Below are 20,745 nucleotides of genomic sequence, written 5' to 3' on the forward strand. Positions count from 1 at the left end.
GAGAGGGAATGGTGGGGTGGCAGCAGCCCACCGAGGGGCCCTGAAGGGAATGGAGGGAGGCTGATAAGGGAGCATCTAGGACAGTGAACAAGGGGGTACGTAGGCATGGCTTACGCGGGTACTGCTGAGAACCTTGGTGAGCACACAGGTCCTTAATAAATGCTTTATCACGCTGTGTGTCTTCTGGCCTGTGAAGCTGGTTAGTGGATGAATTTGTTTTTATGACTGTGGAGTCAGAGTGTGCGCGTGGCTGTGTGAGGATGGCAACAGAGGAGGAGAGGGAAGCAGGGATGGGAGGAATATCAAATAGTCTTCAGAGGTATGGGGTTTTGGGTATTTTTGATTAAGTGGATACTCAAAGGTATGCACTCTTGACAGGAGTAATGCCTGTCCTTTGGCCCAAGTTAACAGTGATGGCTGCTATGGGGATGAAGGTCTGAGCAGTGGAAACCTCCCGACTTCTGAGGGATGCACCTTAGCCCGGTAACCTGGGTCCCAACCTGCCTCACTCTGGGACAAAACCCTGAGCATAGCCAATTCAGACCCAGTGTGCTCGCTCCCCGACTGCAGTATTCCCCAACTCAGACCCCCACCCGAGACAAAGGTTCCTCCCCCCTCTTCCCATTGGTGGCCAGCACAGCAGGGGACGCAATGGGAGAAAACCACCTGGAATCCCCTCCCTCCCTTGTCCATTCACCAAGGTCTAAGAGCCACTGTCCGGACCTTCTCTGCTCCAGTCACACCTCATGATAAGAACACATTTTATTAGAAGAGTTATACATACCATATAAATATATTTGTCAAAACTACAGGTCGGGGGGATACTGGAGGGGAAGCTCTTATTGCTGTGGGGAAACCTGGAGAGGGAGGAAGGGCTGGGAAATGGGGGCAGCTGGGACCATTTGTTCCTCCATCCCTCACAGAAGGCACAAATGCATTATTTCTTTCCCTGTGAGGACACTGAGGAGTGTGGCGAGGAGCTGGAGACAGAGTACAGAGAACCTCAAAATACAAAAAAACCTCCAAACGTAATAGCTAATGGTATGGAAAAGGCTGGGGTGGGGACTGGAAGGCGATGAAAGGGGTACAGTAAGAGGAACCAATGAATCTCAGAACCCAGACCTGAAGAGGTCATGGTGTCCACGCTGCTGCCTCAATGCAGGCCCCCGGGGAAGTTCAGGGAACATAGAGCCCAAGTAAGAGAAGGTGGGGTGCCCCCGAGATTGGCGTTGGGGCCTCAGAGAGTATGTGTGAGTGTGTACGAGTGTGTGTGGTGGTGGTGGTATGGTGGCTGGTGTGAGTAACAGAAGCAACCAGCGCTAGGAGTGGCTGATTCTATTCCCTCTGGGGAAGGCCTCCTCCATCCTGGTTCCTCCAAAACCGCTTTCAGCGGGTAAATGCAGCCACTGTTTGCAAGAAGGACCCCTGCCTGGACAAAAGAGCCAGGCAGCAGATGAAGTTGGAGAGCTTGCGATGGAAACAGCACACGGGAGTGGCTCTTAGTGAACAGAAGATTGTAGAGCCCACTGTGTTGGAAAAGAGGCATGAGACCTAAGTGTGTGTCTGTGCATGAGTGTGTGTATGTGTGCAAGTGTGTGTCTGTGCTTGTGTTAGGGAAGGGGGAGGTCACTCAAAGGTGAAGGGATCCTGGGCGCTGAAAAAGAAGTGTCCATCCATGTGGTATTCCAGGGCATCTTTATCACTCTCAGCCGGGAAGCGCTCCTTACAAATAGGGCACTCCTTCCACGGGGGGGTGGCAGGGCCCCCAGTGCTGGCCTCCGACAAGGGACCCCCTGCAAAGCCACTAAAGAGAGACAGAGGGGAAAGGAGAGGGTCAGTGTGCTCTGTTGCTTTCTTGACTTGCAGACCTCAGGGAGAGAGACCCATTCGCCTCGGCTCCCGGATTCCTGTTCCTAAGGCAGCAGCCTGGTGGTTCTCTCCTAGCCTCTCCCACAGTATCTTTCTCCCCACAATACTGGAAGTCTTAGTTTACCCGGCAACCCGAGCCTCCATGCCCTCCTTCTTTAGTCCATGATGGTTCCTGTAGTACAGAGCCCATCCCCCAGCTCCTGCTCTCCTCCCTCCATCTCCGTCTGTTGCCTAATGAGGCTGAAAATGAGTCTGACATCGTCCTTCATCTTCCTGCTCTAGCCAAGAAGGATGACAGCATCACCCCCACCCCGCCCTGAGCCCCTCTCACATCCAGGCAAAGCTGGGGGCTAGGTGATAAAATCTCTCTCCCCTGCCTTCCCCTCTTAAGCTGCGGAAGAAAAGGAAGGCAGAGGGGGCAATCTGATACCTGAATCTCTGCAGCTTTACACCCCTGCAGCTTTACCACCCAAAAGGTTACCCCTGGGAGGTCAGGGAAGAGGGACAGCATCTCAGGGGTGGCCAGATGGATGCTGGATCCCCGTCTTCTCTCTGCTCCTGCACCTGTGGGGCTTGGTTACCTCCTGTCCTCCCCCGATGGAGCCAGGTACCTACCTGGTGGTAGGGGAAGGGATAGGGGCAGGACAGAGGGGATGCAGGGCAATTTGGACTCCACGGAAGATGGTACTAGAATAACATAGAAGCCAGTTAAAGGCACGGCCTCTGAGGGTACATGCTCGTTGATAAGCTGAGGGGAGGGATTACCTGAAGGCACCAGGGATTGGGAGTGGTGGGTAGCTTTCTCGGTAACCACATCTATGTCTCCTTTTCTTGGCTAGGGCCAAGAAGAGGGAGGTTGGGGGAAAGGCAGGGGGATTGTTCACCTGGATGCCCTTTCCACTTGCATCCTCCCTCCTCCATCCTGTCCTTCCCTTTTGCGCTCACCTGGCCATGTCATAGAAGGCACTGCCCAGTTCAGGAAGCAGCAGGTTGGCCTCCTCACCCCCACTCTGCACAGCTGCCATCAGGACTGACTTCTCATCTTCAGCCTCCTGGGCACCAAGGAGATAGGTTGGTTTTGGGGTAGTGTCCCAGGATGGGGGAGCAAGACACTGGGACAGGTAAGGGAAGAGCAGTCCAGGCCAGAGAACAGAGGACTACAGTAAGAGTGGGGTAGGAAAGGTGTTTTGATGGGGGCTGGTGGATAAGAAGAGAACGAATGTGGGGAGCACGGGTTAGTAGTCGTGAGGCTATTGGGTCAGACTGGGTTTTGGGGTGGTGTCCATTGGGTGGCCTTGAAGAGAGGCTGGGCCTGCCTCCTCTCCCCCCCAGAAAAAATAAGAGCCTTGTATGGCTACGACTTCCTGCTCTGGAGGCTGGGCACTTGGGTTTGGCCCTAACCCCTCCTCCCTGCCCCTGCACCATCTCTCCTCATTGCTCACCGAGTCAGAGCTACTGTCATCAGCTGGCCCGGAGAGGTGGGGAGCAATGGGAGCTGGCTGGCTGATGACAACGAGGGGAGAAGCCTCTCGTGGCCCAGCAGGAGATGAGCCTGGGTCTCCACGCTCACACAGGCCATAGGGTGGGAGCCTCATGTCTTCTGGAGACTCATCCTCTGAGTCTGTCAGAGCCGCTGGGCAGCCTGTAGGTGAGTGAGCAGGTGGAGAAGAAAGAAGAATGCATGGTTAGAGGGTAGGATCAGCTCTGCTCCTTAGGATAAGGGATATAGTTAAATTAGATAGGGGCCAGGGTCTGGGAAGGAAAAAGGCAAAACATAGAAGGCAGAGGCAGCTCCCAGAGGGGTTTCCCCAACAGGAAAAAGTGGAGCAGGGGAGAGCTGTCACAAGACTGGGGGTGTACACACTCAGCCCTGCAGCTGCCTCTTCATCCTCTGTGGCAGCGTCCTCATTCCACTTCTCATCTGCCACCTTCTCCAGGCGGGCCTCCAGCTTTCTCATGTACTCGAGCAGTTCCTGGAATTGGGGAAGAAAGCGGTGCAAGAGGCTGGCAAGATGCCACCCTTGCTGCCCTGCAGAGGCCTCTTTGTGTTCATGAACTCGGAGCTCCTCCAAGGATGGGGCAGCTTAAGGTAGATCCTCACGCCCACCCCCTCAAGAGCCCTCCTTCACCCCCTGGATCCCTCCCTTCCCCCAGCAATCGTCCCCTGTCATGCCAAGACAGCTAATAAGAGGAGCCATGGTCCCATTTCAATCTCTGGGCCCTCATATAGACACCAGTTTCTAAGCCAAGAAGAAACCAAGTTTCTAGCCTGCAAGTCCTCAATTCTGGCATCCAAGAGGCCCGAGTTATGGGTCCTCTCTCACCTGCTTCTCCTCCTGCAACTGCTCCTTCTCCTTCTGGAGCACACGCAGCGCTGACCGCAGCTCTGTCAGCTCCCGCTTACTCTCTGACAACTGCACCTACAGGAAAAAGGCCAGGTAGAATGTACCTCCAAGAATCTGGGCTCTGGGACCTGGATTAACAATCTAGAACCATGTCTCTCCGTGCCTTCGTTCCTCTCTCGCCCCAACACATGCAGGGGAAGCCCCAACACTTTTTCCACAAGTCCCTTGTCTTGGCCATGGGAGATTCAGTCACCAGAATCCTAGTCTCTGCCTCTGGGCTGGGTGCAGAAGCCATGGTCTTAGCAGGGGCACTCTATAATTCTTCTAAGTCATCACTACTAGGCCCAGAATGTGGGCCCTCAGAGCAGAAAGGGCCATTGCATGTCTCAAACCAATGAGGGCTGGGGTGTGTGCAAGTGAGACGCTGCCCAATATATAAGTGAGCACATGGCACTTCTGAGCCCACACCTAAGACAGAAGGAGGGCCACTGGCCTCAGGACGCCACAGGACCAGGACTTGGGTGGCTGGGTGCCTCACCAGGCTAGAATCCTTTTCCCGTGTCAGTTCAGTTCTGAGCACTTGGTTCTGGGTCCTCTCCTCCTGAACTGCCTTTTCCAGCCGAAGTATCTCTGCACTCAGTTTCAGGATCTTGTCCTTCTCTGCCTGGGAGATAGCCAGAAAGGAAAATGGGAGGGTGAAGGAACAGGGACGCCACTGGCAATCGCACCGTCCCTCACCGTGTCCCTTCATTTAATTGAATCTTTTGGGGGCAATTTCCCCTTCTAGTCTTCCTCATTCCTTCTACCCCCTGAATGAAGGGCTGTGACACTCTGTTTAGGGATGGGTCACACCTGGGCAGTGAGGTGTTCCCCCCTAACAGCACCGCCTCACCCAAAGGCCTCTGAAGTACCCCCCCCCTTTTCTCCTCCCAGGAGATCTGACCACATTAAGGAGAACCTGCCAGGTCCCCCCAGCCCTCTACCTCCACACTCTGTAGCATCCCCGCCCGCTCCTTGCTCCACTGGCTTTTTTCCTCCTTTAAGTGCAGACTGAGTTCAGCCAGCCTGCCGTTGACTCCAGCCACTTCCAGACGGCTGCGGTGTAGCTCGGCTATGGTGCGGTCCCTGGCTCCGGCTGCGCTGGCCAACTCCTCCCCAAGAAGGGCGGCTTTCTGCTGGCTTGAGGCTGCAAGCTCCTGGGCCCCTCGAAGCTGCTCCTTTAGGGGCTCCAGCTCAGCCTCAGAAGAAAGGAGGAGATGGAGATCAGGGTTCCCAGTGAGTCATCGTGAACCAAGAAGGTAACTAGACTCCCTCCTTCCCCCACTGCATCAGGACGCCGGACTGGGTTGTTTAGTCTTTAGCCATGTCTTCCCCAGACTTTCCTACAACTAGCCCTTGGAACTTTCTCTACTCTTTGGTGCCGAGGGGCTTCACTCACCACACGCTGCTGGGCCTGGCTTAGGGTGTCCTTCATCTGGGCCACCTTGTCCTTCAGTCGTTGGGCCTGAGCACCCTGCTCCTCCTGCCGGCTCTTGGCCTCTTGCAGCTCCAAATTCAAGCGACGATTCTCCTGTTGTGCCATTTGGAGCTCCACCTGATGGAGGTGTAGCGTAGGTAAGGAAAGGGGTATATGTGTTTGGGGTGGCCAGGGAGGTGAACCACTGTGATGACAGGTCAAGGTTTCTCCTTTCAGATTTAACATGAACTCCAGCATTCAGCCCTTGTCAGCCCTTCTTGGGTTCTCAGCTGAAAGTGACTTAATCCCGAATATCTAGTCTACAGCTCCCGAAATGAGGTATCCAGCGTCACAGCTGAGGGACTTACATGAATCTAGGTATCCCATGTCCCATTTCTGTTTCCCCCACTCTTCCTTTTAAATAAAAACTCAGCCTATTCGACCTCCCATTCCACCCCAGGCTTTGACACTCTTATTTCTGTCCATGGTACTAATTACTTCTCAAGGCACTCAGGCTGGATACCTGCTTGGCTGTTCTCTCCCTAGTGACCCACAGGAAAGGCTATTGCTTCTCCATCCTTTCTCTTTTCTACTTACGGCCATGACCACATTAGCTCAGGCTCTGGTCATTTCTTGCTTGGATTACTAACCTCGTAACGAGTTCATTTTCCACAAGGCAATCAGATTAATCTTCTTTAAGACTGTTCCTTAAGTACATGCCACCCACTTGAGAATCATCAATTCCGCTCACTGCTTATAGAATAAAGATTATCTACAGTCTGACCTAGGCCTTATTTCAAACTTTTTACCCACATATTCAACTGCCCTGAGTATTCTGGATGCTAAGCCTTTGCTCCTGTTTTCCTCTGTTCATCTCTGCCTCCCTTCATCTCTGTCTACGCAAATTCTACCTATTCTTCACTGCTCAGCAAGCAGTTTTCAAACAATCTTCCACAGAAGACTCGGATTCTGAGGAAGCCATTTAGAGATTCTGAAAATATGTGACTTAAACTTCTTCTAAATTATTAAAAACTATATTAAAAAAACAATGCACAAACTCAGAAGTTAATATATTAGAGAACACCAATACATTGACATGTGCTTCCAGGTTAATTTATTTCTGTGCAAAACTCAGAATAAAGTTTTGGTTATATTTTCTATTGAAGTGAAGAGCAAACTGAGATTGCAAGTAGACACTTTAAAAGTTGTTATCAATTTGTACCCACCTGTGTGTGACTCAAGGTGTTCTCAATATTGTGTAACCGAAACAAAATACAAAAATACATTAGCTGCTGAGGCTGATACAACAGTCATCCATAACCTCCAATTTCAAAGTTTGGTACCCATCAAAATTACCTAATTGTTTTAATTACCTTATAAATAAATGTTATACATTTGAATTTATAAAAATAAATTTATAGTCATAAAATATTGCTTTTATTTATTCAGTGAGGTTTAAGATGTAAACTTCATTGGAAGGTGAGGCAGAAAGGGTTCTGCTACTAAAAAAGTTTAGAAATACTAGGCTAGTTTATGCCCCTCTTTTAAAAGTCCTTTCTAATGCCCCTAACAAGATGTGCCTTGTGACGCTTACTATATTAACATTCCCCTTTGACTACATCTGATTTGTGTATATATGTTCCCTAGGAGAGTGTACACAATGTTTTCTTTACATTTTTATCCCCTTTGGTGCCCAGCACTCAGAAGGGACTCAATAAAAGTAGATGAACAACCGAGAAGGCAAACCAACCCTGAGCCCTTACCTCGCTTTGCTCCTTGTCTGCATGCACCTCCTTCAGTTGCCCAAGGAGCTTCTCCTGTTCCCGAGTCAGGGCCTTCACTGTGTCTCTAACCCTGTGAGTGTGGGGGGTAGCGGGTGGAATGTCAGATAAGCAACTGGTCACCAGAGAAGGAATGAAGGACTCGCACTTCTGTCTTGAGCTTTTCTACTGGTGCTCCTCTAGGCCCAGACCTCTACTTCTCTTTGGGATGCTCAAATCCCCAAACCAAGACAATCCCGTTCTAAGCCCCGAGCACCCGAGATTCCTGATTCTAGAGCACAATCTATAAATAGCTTTTCCTTTCTCTTTATGTATCACTTAAGGAATGTTCTGTTGATGGCTCCCTGGCTGTTTTCACTCAGTCAAGAGACCAGAATCCAGACTTCTCCAGACAAGAGGCAGTTATTATGAATTATAAACTTTTGGTCTAGGTTAGAAGTTGGCAGACTTTTTCTGTAAAAGGCCTAATAGTGTTTTTTGGCAGGCCATGTGGTTTCTGTGGCAACTACTCAACTCTGCCATTGTAGTGCAGAAGCAGCCACAGTCAATAAGTAAATGAATGAGCCTGGCTGTTCCAATAAAACTTTATTTGTAACACTGAAATTTGAATTTCACATATTTTCTCCATGTCAAAAATACTACTTCAACCACTAAAAACCGCCAAAAGCATTTCTATCTTGTGGGCTATATAAAAACTGGTAGCAGGTGAGATTTGGCACATGGGCCATAGTTTGCTGACCCCCAGTCTAGACAGTCCCTAATGTTTTCCAGGTGCTCAGTCTGATGCCAGTTTTTCTGTTCCATGATTTAGAACCTAGACATTTAGTATCTCCCTAGGGCAAGGCTAATGTATTCTGGACTGGAGAAGACTTAGGGATCAACTCATTTTTCGCTCTGGGCCTTGGACAGAATGCCTTTCCTTTAGAGTTTTAAAAATTTTCAAATCTACCAGTACTAAATGAAAGAAACTTAATTATGTCATTTGATGAAAGAAAGAACTAGAGTGACAATTTGGTGAAAATTTGAAGACATTTGGTGAAACTCTGACGAACAGGCAGGGGAGGTGGTCAATGTTTGTGCTATATGTTGTCTGGCAGAAGAAAGAAATTTATTCTGTATGGCTCCGGACGTCTAAACCAGAACCAATGGGTGAAAGATATAGGACGGTAGAGTTTGACTCAATACAAGAGACATAAAAATGACACCTGTCCGATAGTGAAAGAGGCTGCCTTCTGAGGTAGTGATCTTCTCTTATATGCCCCTTAAATACCTTACATTGCTCCCAGTGCCAAGATTCTATGATTTATACCTTTTTTTCAGGGGAGAGATTCCATAATATTCACGGATCACCAGTTCTAACATTCCCTAACAGTGAGAACAGAATCTAATCTTATTCTCTGCTGTGGTAAAATCTGAAGTCCATCCTCTCTTATCTTGCGTTGACTCTTCTGTCCATTCTCTTTTTCCAAATCCTCTACTCCTAGCTCCTGCTTAGCCTTTGCTTCACAATAAATGGTAACTACAATTACCTCTGAAGGTGAGGAATACAGAATAAGTTGGGAAAGATGGAGAACAGCTAGGCAGAAAAAGATCCCCAGTAAATGGATTACCCTGAGTGAAGTTGACATGGGAAAGAGAAACCATGTGAGACAGAGCATAGGCTTGCCTGCCTGAAACAGAAAGCTGGATGGAGTTCTGGGGTCATAAGAAATGACAGGAAATATAGGGAATAGAAGAGGTTCCCTCACCTGTCCAGTTCCACCTCCTTTGTCAGCACTTTCTCACTGATGGTTTGGATGTCATCTTCCAGTTCCAGGATGCGTGCCACATGGTCTCCCTGTTGTCGGCTCAGGATATCCCTCTCTTCTGTGAGCTCCCCGTGGGACCGAGAAAGCCCCTGGAATTAAGGTTCCCCCACAAGGAAAGTTGAGATTCATCTCAAAGAGTGGAGCATACTAGAGTTTGACTGTTCCCACATCCCTACCCAGTCACCTTTGAAAAAGAAACTGTAAGGGAAGATTCCCTTACCAGTGAATACGGTAAGGCACTTCCACCCTACCTCAGCATTCCTGTGTTCAAAGAACTGAGTCTAATTACAAATTCGGGATGTGTCTCCTGTCATATCAAGTTTAATCCCACTTGAACCTATTTTTTTTGATGCCAGAAATAGCCCACCAACGTCTCCCTTTTACCATCTTCACTGTGTTCAGATCTTGGACCCTGTGTGAGCAGGCACGCCCATCCCCCACCTGGCCCAGCTCCCACCTTGTACTGCTCCAGCAGCTCTGCATGCTCCTGCCTGGCGGTTACAAGAGCCATCTCGAGCTCCTGTCCTCGGCTCTTCAGCTCTGTGATCTGCCCCTCCAGCTGTAGCTTGAGCTGCATCAGATCATTCCTCTCTTGCTGGCTCTCATCCAGCTGGTTCTACAGGGGCCGGATGAGAAGGGGACTGCTTGTAAAACGGACATTCCAAGGTCCCTTCCCAGTTACTCTGCAGATGCATTTCAGGGTTGGGAAGTTCCATCAGTACAGGCTAGAAAGAGGCAAGTAAGGAAGGCTTGGTGTGCTACTGAAGCCTGCTTGCCACCCAGCAGGCACACCAGCTCCCAGCACTCGTAACCGCCCACCCCGTCTTACCTCTTCCCACTCAACGCCTGGGCCCTCCTTTTGCTCAGTAATTGCAGGAAACCCTCATCTGGCAGAAGTCTTTCTTAATCCACACAGACAAAAGGCATGGCACCCCTAATTTCACCCTATCTGTTCTGGAGTCAGACAGATGTGGGTTTAAATCGCCAATATAATTTTTATTAGCTATGTGACTCTGAACAAGTGACTTAACTTCTCTGAGTCTCTGTGTCCTCATCTGTAAAGCGATCCCTTAGCCTGGCTGTTGTAAGATAATTGTAATGAGAATAAGAAAGGTGAAAACAGAACATAGGGTAGAAGCTCATATACCTCTTGACTCATAGAAGATATAAACATCGTGCGATTCTTGTGTTGATTCCATGTGTATAGAGGGTTCTCGAGGGTAGGAGTTTGTCTAAATCACAGACAAGCTGCTAATCCCACCCCTTTGAGCCTTCATCAGGCCTGTCCTCTTGTCTGGGAAGTTCTCCCCCACTTAGCCCTGGCCCTCATCGTCTTTCGGAAGACTTCCTTGCTAGCATCTATCTCCACTCCAGAATTCTTCTCTATTTGGTCCAATAGAAAAATACTATACACCACATATGTAATTAAAATTTTCTAGTAGACACTTGAATAAAGTACTAATAAGAAACAGGTGAAATTTTAACACCATTTTACTTACCCAGTCTATCCAAAATATTATCATTTCAACATGTAATCAATATAAAAAATTATGGAGATCGTTCACACTCTTTTTTTTTAGTACTAAGTCTTCGAAATCCAGTATGTATTTTACTCATATAGCACATCTCAATTTGGACTAGTCAGTTTCAGGTGCTTACAAGCCACACGGGGGTAGCACCTCCGGTATTGGACACAGCAGGTCTGGGACTCTACCTATCTGCTCTCACTCTCAACTATCCTGGAAGTGGGGCTTATCCTTCCCTTCCTCTGGTCAGTCCTTCTCTGGAGTGGCCTCACGCCATCCTCTGCATCTTCCTCTAGGGCCTAAGACAGGATATAGCACTTGTAGAAGCTCCAAAAGTTCTTACGAAATCTTGAGTGACGTTGGCCTGTGGGTGGCTTGCTTTCCTGCCCTACATGTTTGGACTGTCTATGTTAGATTGAGACTTTCTTGAAGGCAAGACTTCGTGTCACTCCCAACGAGGTCCCCAGCTGAAGCTAAGTAGAGGGGAGGGTACAGTGTGAAGGGACCCCTTGCAATGCTATCCTCCCATTCTTTTGCCCAGGAGCAGCTCTGTTCTCACCTGCAGCACAGTTGCCTTGGGGACAACCAGCAGGATGTCAGAGCCACTGTCAGTCTCTTCCAGAGTCACCAGTTCATCCATGGGCCTTGGCTCTCGGAACTGGAAAGGGGGGCTCTGCCCACACACCCGGCCCTGGCGGTTCACATATCGGAACTGGTAGAGCTGGGCTCCTGGTTTGGGCAGGTAGCTGGCTGTGGGAAAAAGAATGGTCCCAGGTCCCCAATATGATCCCAGGTCCCCTTGGTGTATCTTATTATTCACTGTCTTTGGCTCTGGCCCCTTGCTCCCGGTTCCGTATTGTTTTCTCTCCTCTCCATCTCCCACAGGCTATTTCCCTGGGATAATCTTCCCTGGGATAATCTTCTCCCTCAATTCTGCCTAGTCCTTTCTTTCCTCTCTTGCCCAAACCTACTCTCCTTAATAATAATAATCATAATACTAGTTAGTACTATTTAATGAGTGCCCACTATGTACCAGGCACTGTGCTAACAGTTTTACCTATATATCATTTAAAATCCTTATAATGTCCCTGTAAGCTAGTCATCCCCTTTTACTGTTAAGATAACCACAGAGAGGTTAAGTAATTTGCCCAAGGTCAAACAGCTTGTATTAGAGCTGAGATTTGAACCCAGGTCTTTAGAATCTCATGACCACCTTCTTCTCAACATATGATGCCACCTTTCCCTCTTCCCTATCCCCTAGTTCCTCCTTCTTTTGGTAGGAGGCAGGATTAGCAGTCCTCTGCAGTTCCTTCCATCTCTAAGTCACTGATTCTATGATAATCCCATGATTCTATATCTGCTGAGCTCTGTTGGATATATTTCTTATTTTATTTATTTACACTTATTTTTCCTTGTTCTCTGTGCCTTGCCTAACTTTTATGTTTCTGAGCCCACGTCCTTCTTCCAAACCTCTATCCCTCTGGCTCCTCCCTCCCAGTTTTCCATCTTCCCTTATACCTTGGAACTGGACACTGGCGTGGATGAGGGAACCATCAGTTGTACTTTCAGGCACCGAAGACCACACAAACGTGTGATAATCCCGAACACAGGCCGCCTCCACCTGTGAAAGCCCAGGATGGGAGAGGAGTACGGTGATGGAACTACCAGCTATGGATGGGAGAAAAGGCTGAGAGATTAAACAGTGCGGGGGAGGGCGGCAGGTAGGATGGTGTTACAGTGGCGAGGATGATGAGAGACAGGGAAAGCGGAGGGACACTAATGTGTCTGGAGACAGCAAGGCTAAGACGGGGAGATGAGGTTTGCTTATACAGATAGCCTCTGTCATCTGTGACATCTTTTTCCCTTCTCTGTTCCTGAGAATCCAGGAACCTAGTCATTCCTCTTATTCCAACCAACCCATGGCCCATAAGCCTGAGCCAAAGCGGGTTCCCGGGATACCTTGAAGATGCCAATCCAGTCACTAGCACTGGGCACGGTGCCTGGGGGAAGGGTATAGTGACATTCCACCTTGGTGTTGGGGATGTAGGTCCGGGCGACATTCAGAAAGCTGACTCCACCCCGAGATGGTGCCCGGTTTACTGAGGATGATTCATCCATCCTGTCCTCGAGATATCTGCTCTCCTATGAAATAAAGGGTTAATATCCTCGAGTCTCTACTCCATCCCACCCCGCCCAACTCCCTCCTCACCTCCCCACAGCCCCAGCCGCAACACCTGGAGATGAAGGTATATCCATAGGTTATAGGAACATATTATATTCCTATAACCTAGGGTTATAGGAACCTTTCCGACGCGTCATCTTAGTGTATAGGACATAAGTCTGGCCTTCCAAATCCACCTTGTCCTGTCTCACACTGCACCCACTCTGAGTCACGGACTCTTTTTAGAGTTAAGGTCTCTCTAATTTCTGCTCCCTTTTCACTGCCCCACTGGTCAAGTCTCAGTACCCTAGGCTCTGCCACCCTCAGTCCCTTCTTTTCCACCTCTTAACATTTTTGAGTATGACAAATTCTTCAGCCTCTATCGCCACATCCCACCCCCCACATATTTTGGCTCTTGAATTCAAAAATCCAACTGAAGCATAAGGCCCATTCATTCTGAGCATGTCTCCTTGTTCACCCTTGAGCTTGTTGATCCAACTGTACATAGGAATGACTTATGACACCTGAAAACAGCAACGAGTTTCTGAAAGTAATGATTGTATCTTCAGAGCTGGACTATGGCTGGGGGAGAGGCAACAGGCCAATCCTCAGGCCCAAGTCCTCAGTTCTCTCCCCTTCTCTGAGCTATCTACCCCCATGAATTAAAAAAAAACACAAACTTCCACTCTCATCCAAGAGACAAAAGGAAAGGAAGGATATAAAGAAAGGCAGGTTCTGTCCTCAGCTCCATTACTCCAGGAAGTCAAGAATTCTGGAGGCGGCTGTTACAAGGGTGGAGTGAAACACTCAGCAGGAACGTGGTGGTGTGGGGAGATGGAATGTGGGGGACTGGAGTCAGGAAAGCCCCACCCCTGGGCAAGGGACAGACTGGAAGGTGGGAAGTAAGGGGTCCTAAGAAAGGAAAATGTATATATAATGTTGACAGAAAGAAGAGATAGTTCAAAAGAATCTAACATTCTTCTCTTCAGGTCTTGCCTGGAGCAGGACTAGAAACCTACTGGTTTGACTACCCTGTTTCCCCAAAAATAAGACCTAGCCAGACAATCAGCTCTAATGTGTCTTTTGGAGCAAAAATTAATATAAGACCTGGTATTATATTATATTATATGATTATTATAAGACCCAGTTTTATATTATAGTAAAATAAGACCAGGTCTTATATTAATTTTTGCTCCAAAAGATGCATTAGAGCTGATTGTATGGCTAGGTCTTATTTTCGAGAAAACATGGTACATGTTAACCTAGCTCCAGTATTTCCCTTTCCTTTTTCTCTCTGCTCTCCTCAGCCTTGATTCTAAGTGCCTGCATCCCTCCAGCTGTTTGGATTGGTAGATGGAGACATACTATAGGATGAGATTGAGAGGAAGAGGTGTTCCAAGTTAGGTGGGGAGAGTTAATTGGAAAATATGGGGGTGGGGTGAGGAACGATAACAATAACAATCAAGAGAACTCGGCCCAGGCTGCGAGGTGGCCACGAGATCGTCATCTCTCCTTTCTAGCTCACTAATCTTCATCCTGTGTCAGCCGCAGCTGACGGCATCCAATCAGCCATAGCCACTAGTCATGTGCACATCCCAAATATCACAAACCCATACCCATCTGAAGTCAGGGGGGTAGGAACTTTAACAGACAAAAAACTCAGAAGAGAAGGAAAGGGCCAGTTCTACAAAAGGGAGCAATTTTTACCTCCAAAACAGACTGAATTGAGGAAAAGAGGTTTCTTTGGATTTTCATCTTTGAAAAATCCTTAGTTAAAACTAGTCCATGTTTTCTCCAAATACAGTTCTCTGGTTTTCTGGGGGGGGGGGGGGGGATGAATTGTCCCAAAGATCTAAGCCTGGGGAATCCAAAATACTCGCCACAAATAAAATCCTCAACAGTTGGAAACATTCCCCAGGCCCAAAAGAGAGCTCTGGGCACCTAAGGTGTGTGTGTGTGTAGCCAGACACATGTTTGTACTGGGGGGAGGCGGAGGGTCCCATCCCCCCACTGTATAAGGGTCTAGAGTTCCTTGACATTCTACACCGTGGAGGTTTTATCCCCAGGGAGTCAGCATAGTAAAGGCCTTTGGATTGGCGGGGGTGGGGTAGGGGGGAGGGGGTGATAAGGGGAAAAGGAAGGTTTGTGGGGGCCAAGTCTTGCATAGGAGAGAATGAGCAAAGATTTCAGCCTCTCCCCAACTCCCTTAAGCGTATCAAACTTTATAGAGAAGGCCTGAGAGGAAGGGTGAGAACAGTGTGGTGAGCACCCCCTCGATCAGGGCCCACTTGAGACCAAGAACTGCCCAAACTGTGGGGGTGGCTTCTCCGGTACGGAAAGTGTTAAAACCCAAACGCTCCTGCATCCCCCTCCTACAGTTCCCTAAGCTTATCCCTTCACAGACTGGAAAGTGGGGTGACTCCCCATAAGATCGCCCCCAAATTAGGCCAAGTTTCTTACCCCACAGACGGATCAGCTGTTCCCTCACCTTTCACCAACAACAAAAACAGCACTCCGACACGGAGAGGGGAGGGAGAAGAGTGAGCGCGAGGGCTTCTGGGGTTTGTGGTTCCTCCGCGTCCTTTTGTCGGCCGGCCTCCTCGGATACGGGACTACATATCTCAGGAGGCTGTGCTCAAGGAGGGCGGAGTAGACGGAGGTCGTGGCGGCGGCCTCACCACTGCAGCTTGGGAGGCGTAGTTCTCACTTCCATGGCAGCAAACGAGGGTGTGGCCTTCAAAGGACTTCACTGCCCATGATTCCTTAGGAGGGGGCAGGCTGTGTTAGTAGTGCTGCTAGTTTGTAACGTGCGTGGTTGGGGGGTGGGGAGGAGTTACGGTTTTAACGCCCTCTGTGTATACTTTACAGTGATCCGAACGAGTTCAGATATACTCTCTCGTTTACTTTTAACAACAGCAAGCTGTGAGTTAGGTGGTATTGTTATCCACACTGTAATTTACAGAGGAAGAAACTAAAGCCCAGAACGGTTAAAGAGCCGATTTTAAAGGATCAAAGCTATGAGATGGTAAAACACCAGGTTTGCACGACTCCAAATGCAGTACTCCAAATACATCACAACTATTTACCATTTAGGGGATGGGAAACGAATAGCTGTGCTAGCAGTTTCTTCTTTGCCTCAACCTCAGGGACAGCCCCTGTGAAAACTATGCGTTGTACACGGCTGACTATTTTTTTCCAACAGGTTTCAGTGACAGGGCCCTGCCAATATTCACACTCTTCTACTGGGCTCTCCTAGAGTGACCTCTAGGTTTAGGAAGAGGATCCATTGCCTGAGGTTGGGGTGGGAAGGGTGGGAGGAAATGAAGTGGAAGAATGAATTTGGAAGGGAAGCATGGCAGAATTCAGGACCAGTCTCCACTCACAAACAAGCCATTTACAGGGGCCAGTTTGCCCCAGCCTTTTAATTGGCTTAATTAGAATAACAATACATGTTGTTGCTCCTATTTTTATTTAGGAGAGGTGAAAGAGTCACACTCCTCCCACAGCCCAAGTTATATTAAAGCCTTGGGCATCCTGCCCCCCCCCCCCACACACCGTCCCCTATAGTCTGAGGCATTTTAAATGATCTATTTCCCTGTCTCTACATTAGGGGATTACAGTCTAAGCATGGATTTGCTCTTCCTGGGTGCCTGCTTTAATTCTCTGCTGCACTAAGTTATGGAGTCTCTGCCTTTTCCAAGTTTTTTTGGTAGTATTTTGCTTTTGTGACTGAATAGGGTGTTTGGTGCCTGCCCTTGGGTACCTTACACCTGAAAGATCTCCAAGCACTTAACAATAAGTCACTGGGCTTCACAAGTATTAGGTGACATGTCTGTGAAATTAGTCAGGATTTATGAGTTAGGGAACAAGCTGCTTGATGAGCTCAAGGTCCTGGGGTAAGTTAAGAGTGAGGCCAACCCTAAACAAAACAAAACAAAAAGAGTGAGGCCTGTTCAGGGACCCAAGTCTCAAGTGTTCTTGGTTTTTGTCTTAGCACCCAGAATAAAGGCTTGGAGGAAAACTCAGTCTCAGCTGGAGCTAAAAATAATAACTTGCATTTAGTGGGTTCTAACGATGTGTTTAAACTAAACAAAAAAGTTTTCTGTTTCATACAACAGCCTTATATAGTAGGCCCTATTATTATCACTATTTTACATATGATGAAGACTGAGGCACAGATAATTAAGTGATTTACCTTCCTAGTCACCCAACTAGTAAGTGGCAGAAATCAGAATTGAAGCACAAGTAGTCAGTACACCATAGTAGTCAGTAGTCTGTACACCGTACCGTCACACCAGAAACTCCTGGTATGTGATACCATTAATTCTCCTTGTTCTAAGGAACAGTACTGTTAATTAATCAGAGAACCAATGTTCACTGAGCATTTATACTCGTGTGCAAGGCATGAAGTGATGTGAAACAGATTCATTCAACAAATGTGTGTGTCTGGAATTTTATTAGGTATTCATTAAATTTTGTTGAAAGAATGAATATAAAATATAGATATTTGAAGGATGGATTGGATTTGGATTGTTTGGAAGGACAAGATCTAGGAAGGATAAGCTTATTCTAGGCTGAAGGCAAAGATTCAGACAGAAGTGGGAATGTGTAATGTTTACTGGAATCTAGGAAGTCATTTAAGAAAAGCACATCAATTTTAACTTTTTTTTTCAAACTCAGAAAGTTGGTAATGACTGCTTAGAATGTTGTGTTGAGAGGGGTTGGGAGGAAAGAGTTCTGGGATTAATTAGTAATATCTGTCATATACTTCAGATGGAAGATGGCAGTTGTAATAGATTGACTTATTGTTTGAAATTATTTACTTTCCTGCCCATTGCCATGTGACTTGCAGTATTTCCTGTAGAAGGAGTATATGTCTCATTTCACTGACTTTGAACTTGATCGTGTTTCATATTTTGGCCAATGGGATGTGCGTAGATGTGATTCATGCCATGTTTGAGCATTTGAGTTTTCATTTTCTTGTTCTTCTCTGCCACTAGAATGGGCATAACCCACAGGAGAGTTGTTCTTTCTACCTGGGTTCTGGAATCAGAAGACTCATGGAGCAGAGCTGCAGCCTGCCCACAGCCTATGTATACATAAGTCAGAAATAAACCTTTGCTGCTACAAGCCACTGAGATTTTGGGATTGGTTGTTACTGCAACAAAGTTGACTAATAACCACACCCGGATAATGATATCAAGTTTGAAAGGTAAATGGTTTGAAAAGGTAACCTTGAAAGATGAACTTTGAAAGGTAAGTGTAAGCCGGAGTGTGGAGAATCTTGAAGGCCAGGTGAGGCAGAGCCTGCCATGTGTATGTGTTTATCAGATCTCTTTCCTTCCTTTTCTTAGACACACAGCTGGACCACATTTTTCAGTTTCCCTTTAAGTGATTTGTTCCACTTCCAGGCTTTGTTCATGAAACCTTTCAAGGGAGATCCTTCATGCTCTTTCCTTTCTGGCTTGATGCATATGACCTTAAGCACAGTGACCTTGAAGGCCAAATGTTAAAAATGGTGGGGCCACAGGTTGGAAGGAACCTGGCTCACTTGACAGAGAACTGCCAGCTAATAAAGAACATGTGTTTTGGATTTCACTTGACCAGTAAATCAATTTCTCTTTGTTACACTACTAAAATTTTGGGCTTTGTGTTTTATAGTAGCTAGTGTTTTCTTAACAAATACATCAGGTTAAAAAGTTTGGACTTGATTCCCATCAGGAATGGGAAGTTAGTCACTGATGATATTTTTTTTTTTTAACAAGGGGAATAATACTGTGAAGAATGTGGAGTGACAGTTATAGGGATCAAAAATACTTCTGAGTGGGGTTGAGAGATCTCAGCCTGTTGGAGTTTTCAGAATACAGGCTAACTCCTGACTGGGGCTGGGGTAAGATTGACATGGTCTTTGGAAGGCTCTCTAGAGGCTGTGAAAGGAGCTGCTGCAAAATGAATCCTATTTCCTGAAGTTTAAAGTCTCTTTTCTCTTTTGTACAAGTCCTAACTCTGGTATTTCTTCATCTAGCCCAGTGCCTGATACATAATAAACATTGAGTGAAAGCTGGTCCTGGACTCTTAGAATGCATTGAGGAGCTACCACTAGTTGAGTGCCTACTATGTGAGAGGGCTCTTTCACCTATCAAATCATCACAATAACCACACATAGTGCTATCATATTTCACAGATGAAGAAACTGAAATTCTAAGAGTAACTTACCCAAGATCTCTCAGAGCAATCCTATTCTGAAACCCCTATCTTTTCCAGTGTAAGATACTTTCTCCGAAAATCATAATGGCTAGTATTTACTGAGTGCCTGCCATGTGCCAGGTGCTCTGCTGGGTGCTTTACAAACATACAGAAGCTGCTAATGTATCAGTTATTGTAGGCTGTTATTAGTGTTTCCAAGTCACAGACTCTGTGGGAAGTGTCATAGTCTGCTGGGTGCCCTAATAAAATACCATAGGCTGGGTGGCACAAACAACAGGAATTTATTTCTCACATTTCTGGAGGCTGGGAAGTTCAAGATCAAGGTGCTGACTGATTAAATTCCTTGATGAGGACTCTCTTCCTGGCTTGTAGACAGCTGACTTCTCTCTGTGTCCTCTCACATGGAGGAGAGTGACAAAAAACAACATCTGTGGTCTCTTCTTATAGGGCACTGATTCTATCACGAGAGCCTTACCCTCATGACCTCATCTAACCCTAATTACCTCCCAAAGGCCCCATCTCCAAATACCATCACATTGATTCGATGGTTTAGAGCTTCAACATAAGAAATTTGGGTGGACACAGACTTTCATTCCGAAGAAGAGGAAAAACATTAACATAATTTTAGGGCAAAGTCTGATTCTTTTGGACTTCACTTTAGGGCCCCATCCCATTTTCTTTTGTCCTCTTAGTTCTTTGGTTCTAATGTCCTTGGGCTGGGTGGAAGGGTGGTTTAGAGTTCTCAATAACACTCAGGTCCTGCAGCTCTTGCTTTATGCCATAGACCCACAAACTTACTCTAATCTCAAAGTGTTCAGATTACCTTAGTCCTTCTTTTATCACTGCAAAGCAAGATGCAGCTCTGAGAACTCACCCACCCATTTATTCATATTCATTCATTCATTCATTCATTCATGTTTATTGATTCAAAAGATTTTAAATAAGCATTATGTGTCAGCTGCTGAAATAATAGCCAATGATACTTGTAGTTTTCTGGTTTCAAAGGCCTTTTACATTCTTGGACTCAATCCTCACAACCAACACTGTGAAGTGTGTCATATTATTATTATGTAATTTTTATCAGTGTAAAAACCAAGGCTAAGAAATATTAAATAACTTGACTAGAGTCACACAGCAAGTATGGGATTCAAATCAAGAATTTCTGACTCTTGGGGCGGCCAGATGGCTCAGTTGGTTAGAGCGAGAGCTCTGAACAACAGGGTTGCCAGTTTGATTCCCAGGTGGGCCAGTGACCTGTGTCCTCCACAACTAGGTGGAAGACAACTTCCACCTAGTTAGTATTCCACCTAGTTAGAGCTGCTGCTGAGCTGCCAGTGGGGTGGCTGGATGGCTCAGTTGGTTAGAGCATGAGCTCTTAACAAGGTTGCTGGTTCAATTCCTGCATGGGATGGTGGGCTGCGCCCCCTGCAACTACTAAGATTGAAAATGGCGACTGGACTTGGAGCTGAACTGCGCCCTCCACAACTAGATTGAAGGACAATGACTTGACTTGGAGCTAATGGGCCCTGGAAAAACACACTGTTCCACAATATATTCCCCAATTTAAAAAAAATTAAAAAAAAAATTTCTGA

The 20,745-nt window shown here is 47.1% G+C and overlaps 1 protein-coding gene across 2 annotated transcripts; it reads right to left on the minus strand.

Moving 5' to 3' along the window:
* Positions 1–777: 777 nt before the first annotated feature.
* CALCOCO1 (calcium binding and coiled-coil domain 1) lies at positions 778–15,540 on the minus strand. 2 transcript variants are annotated; one of them, XM_033117600.1, is made up of 15 exons: positions 15,407–15,540; positions 12,745–12,927; positions 12,304–12,406; positions 11,345–11,535; positions 9,717–9,875; positions 9,200–9,348; positions 7,434–7,524; positions 5,653–5,808; positions 5,198–5,452; positions 4,753–4,878; positions 4,194–4,289; positions 3,734–3,842; positions 3,312–3,511; positions 2,815–2,921; positions 778–1,804 (listed from the first exon to the last, which is right to left on the minus strand). In XM_033117600.1, exons 2-15 carry the CDS (start codon positions 12,901–12,903, stop codon positions 1,627–1,629), a joined length of 2,079 nt encoding a protein of 692 aa, XP_032973491.1. In that variant the 5' UTR covers positions 12,904–12,927; positions 15,407–15,540; the 3' UTR covers positions 778–1,626. The 2 variants fall into 2 exon arrangements, with proteins under 2 accessions (XP_032973491.1, XP_032973492.1); XM_033117601.1 differs by having other exon boundaries at positions 1,443–1,804; positions 2,815–2,918.
* Positions 15,541–20,745: the final 5,205 nt, after the last annotated feature.

This window comes from Rhinolophus ferrumequinum, chromosome 10 (assembly GCF_004115265.2).
Source record: "Rhinolophus ferrumequinum isolate MPI-CBG mRhiFer1 chromosome 10, mRhiFer1_v1.p, whole genome shotgun sequence".
Lineage (NCBI taxonomy): Eukaryota > Metazoa > Chordata > Mammalia > Chiroptera > Rhinolophidae > Rhinolophus > Rhinolophus ferrumequinum.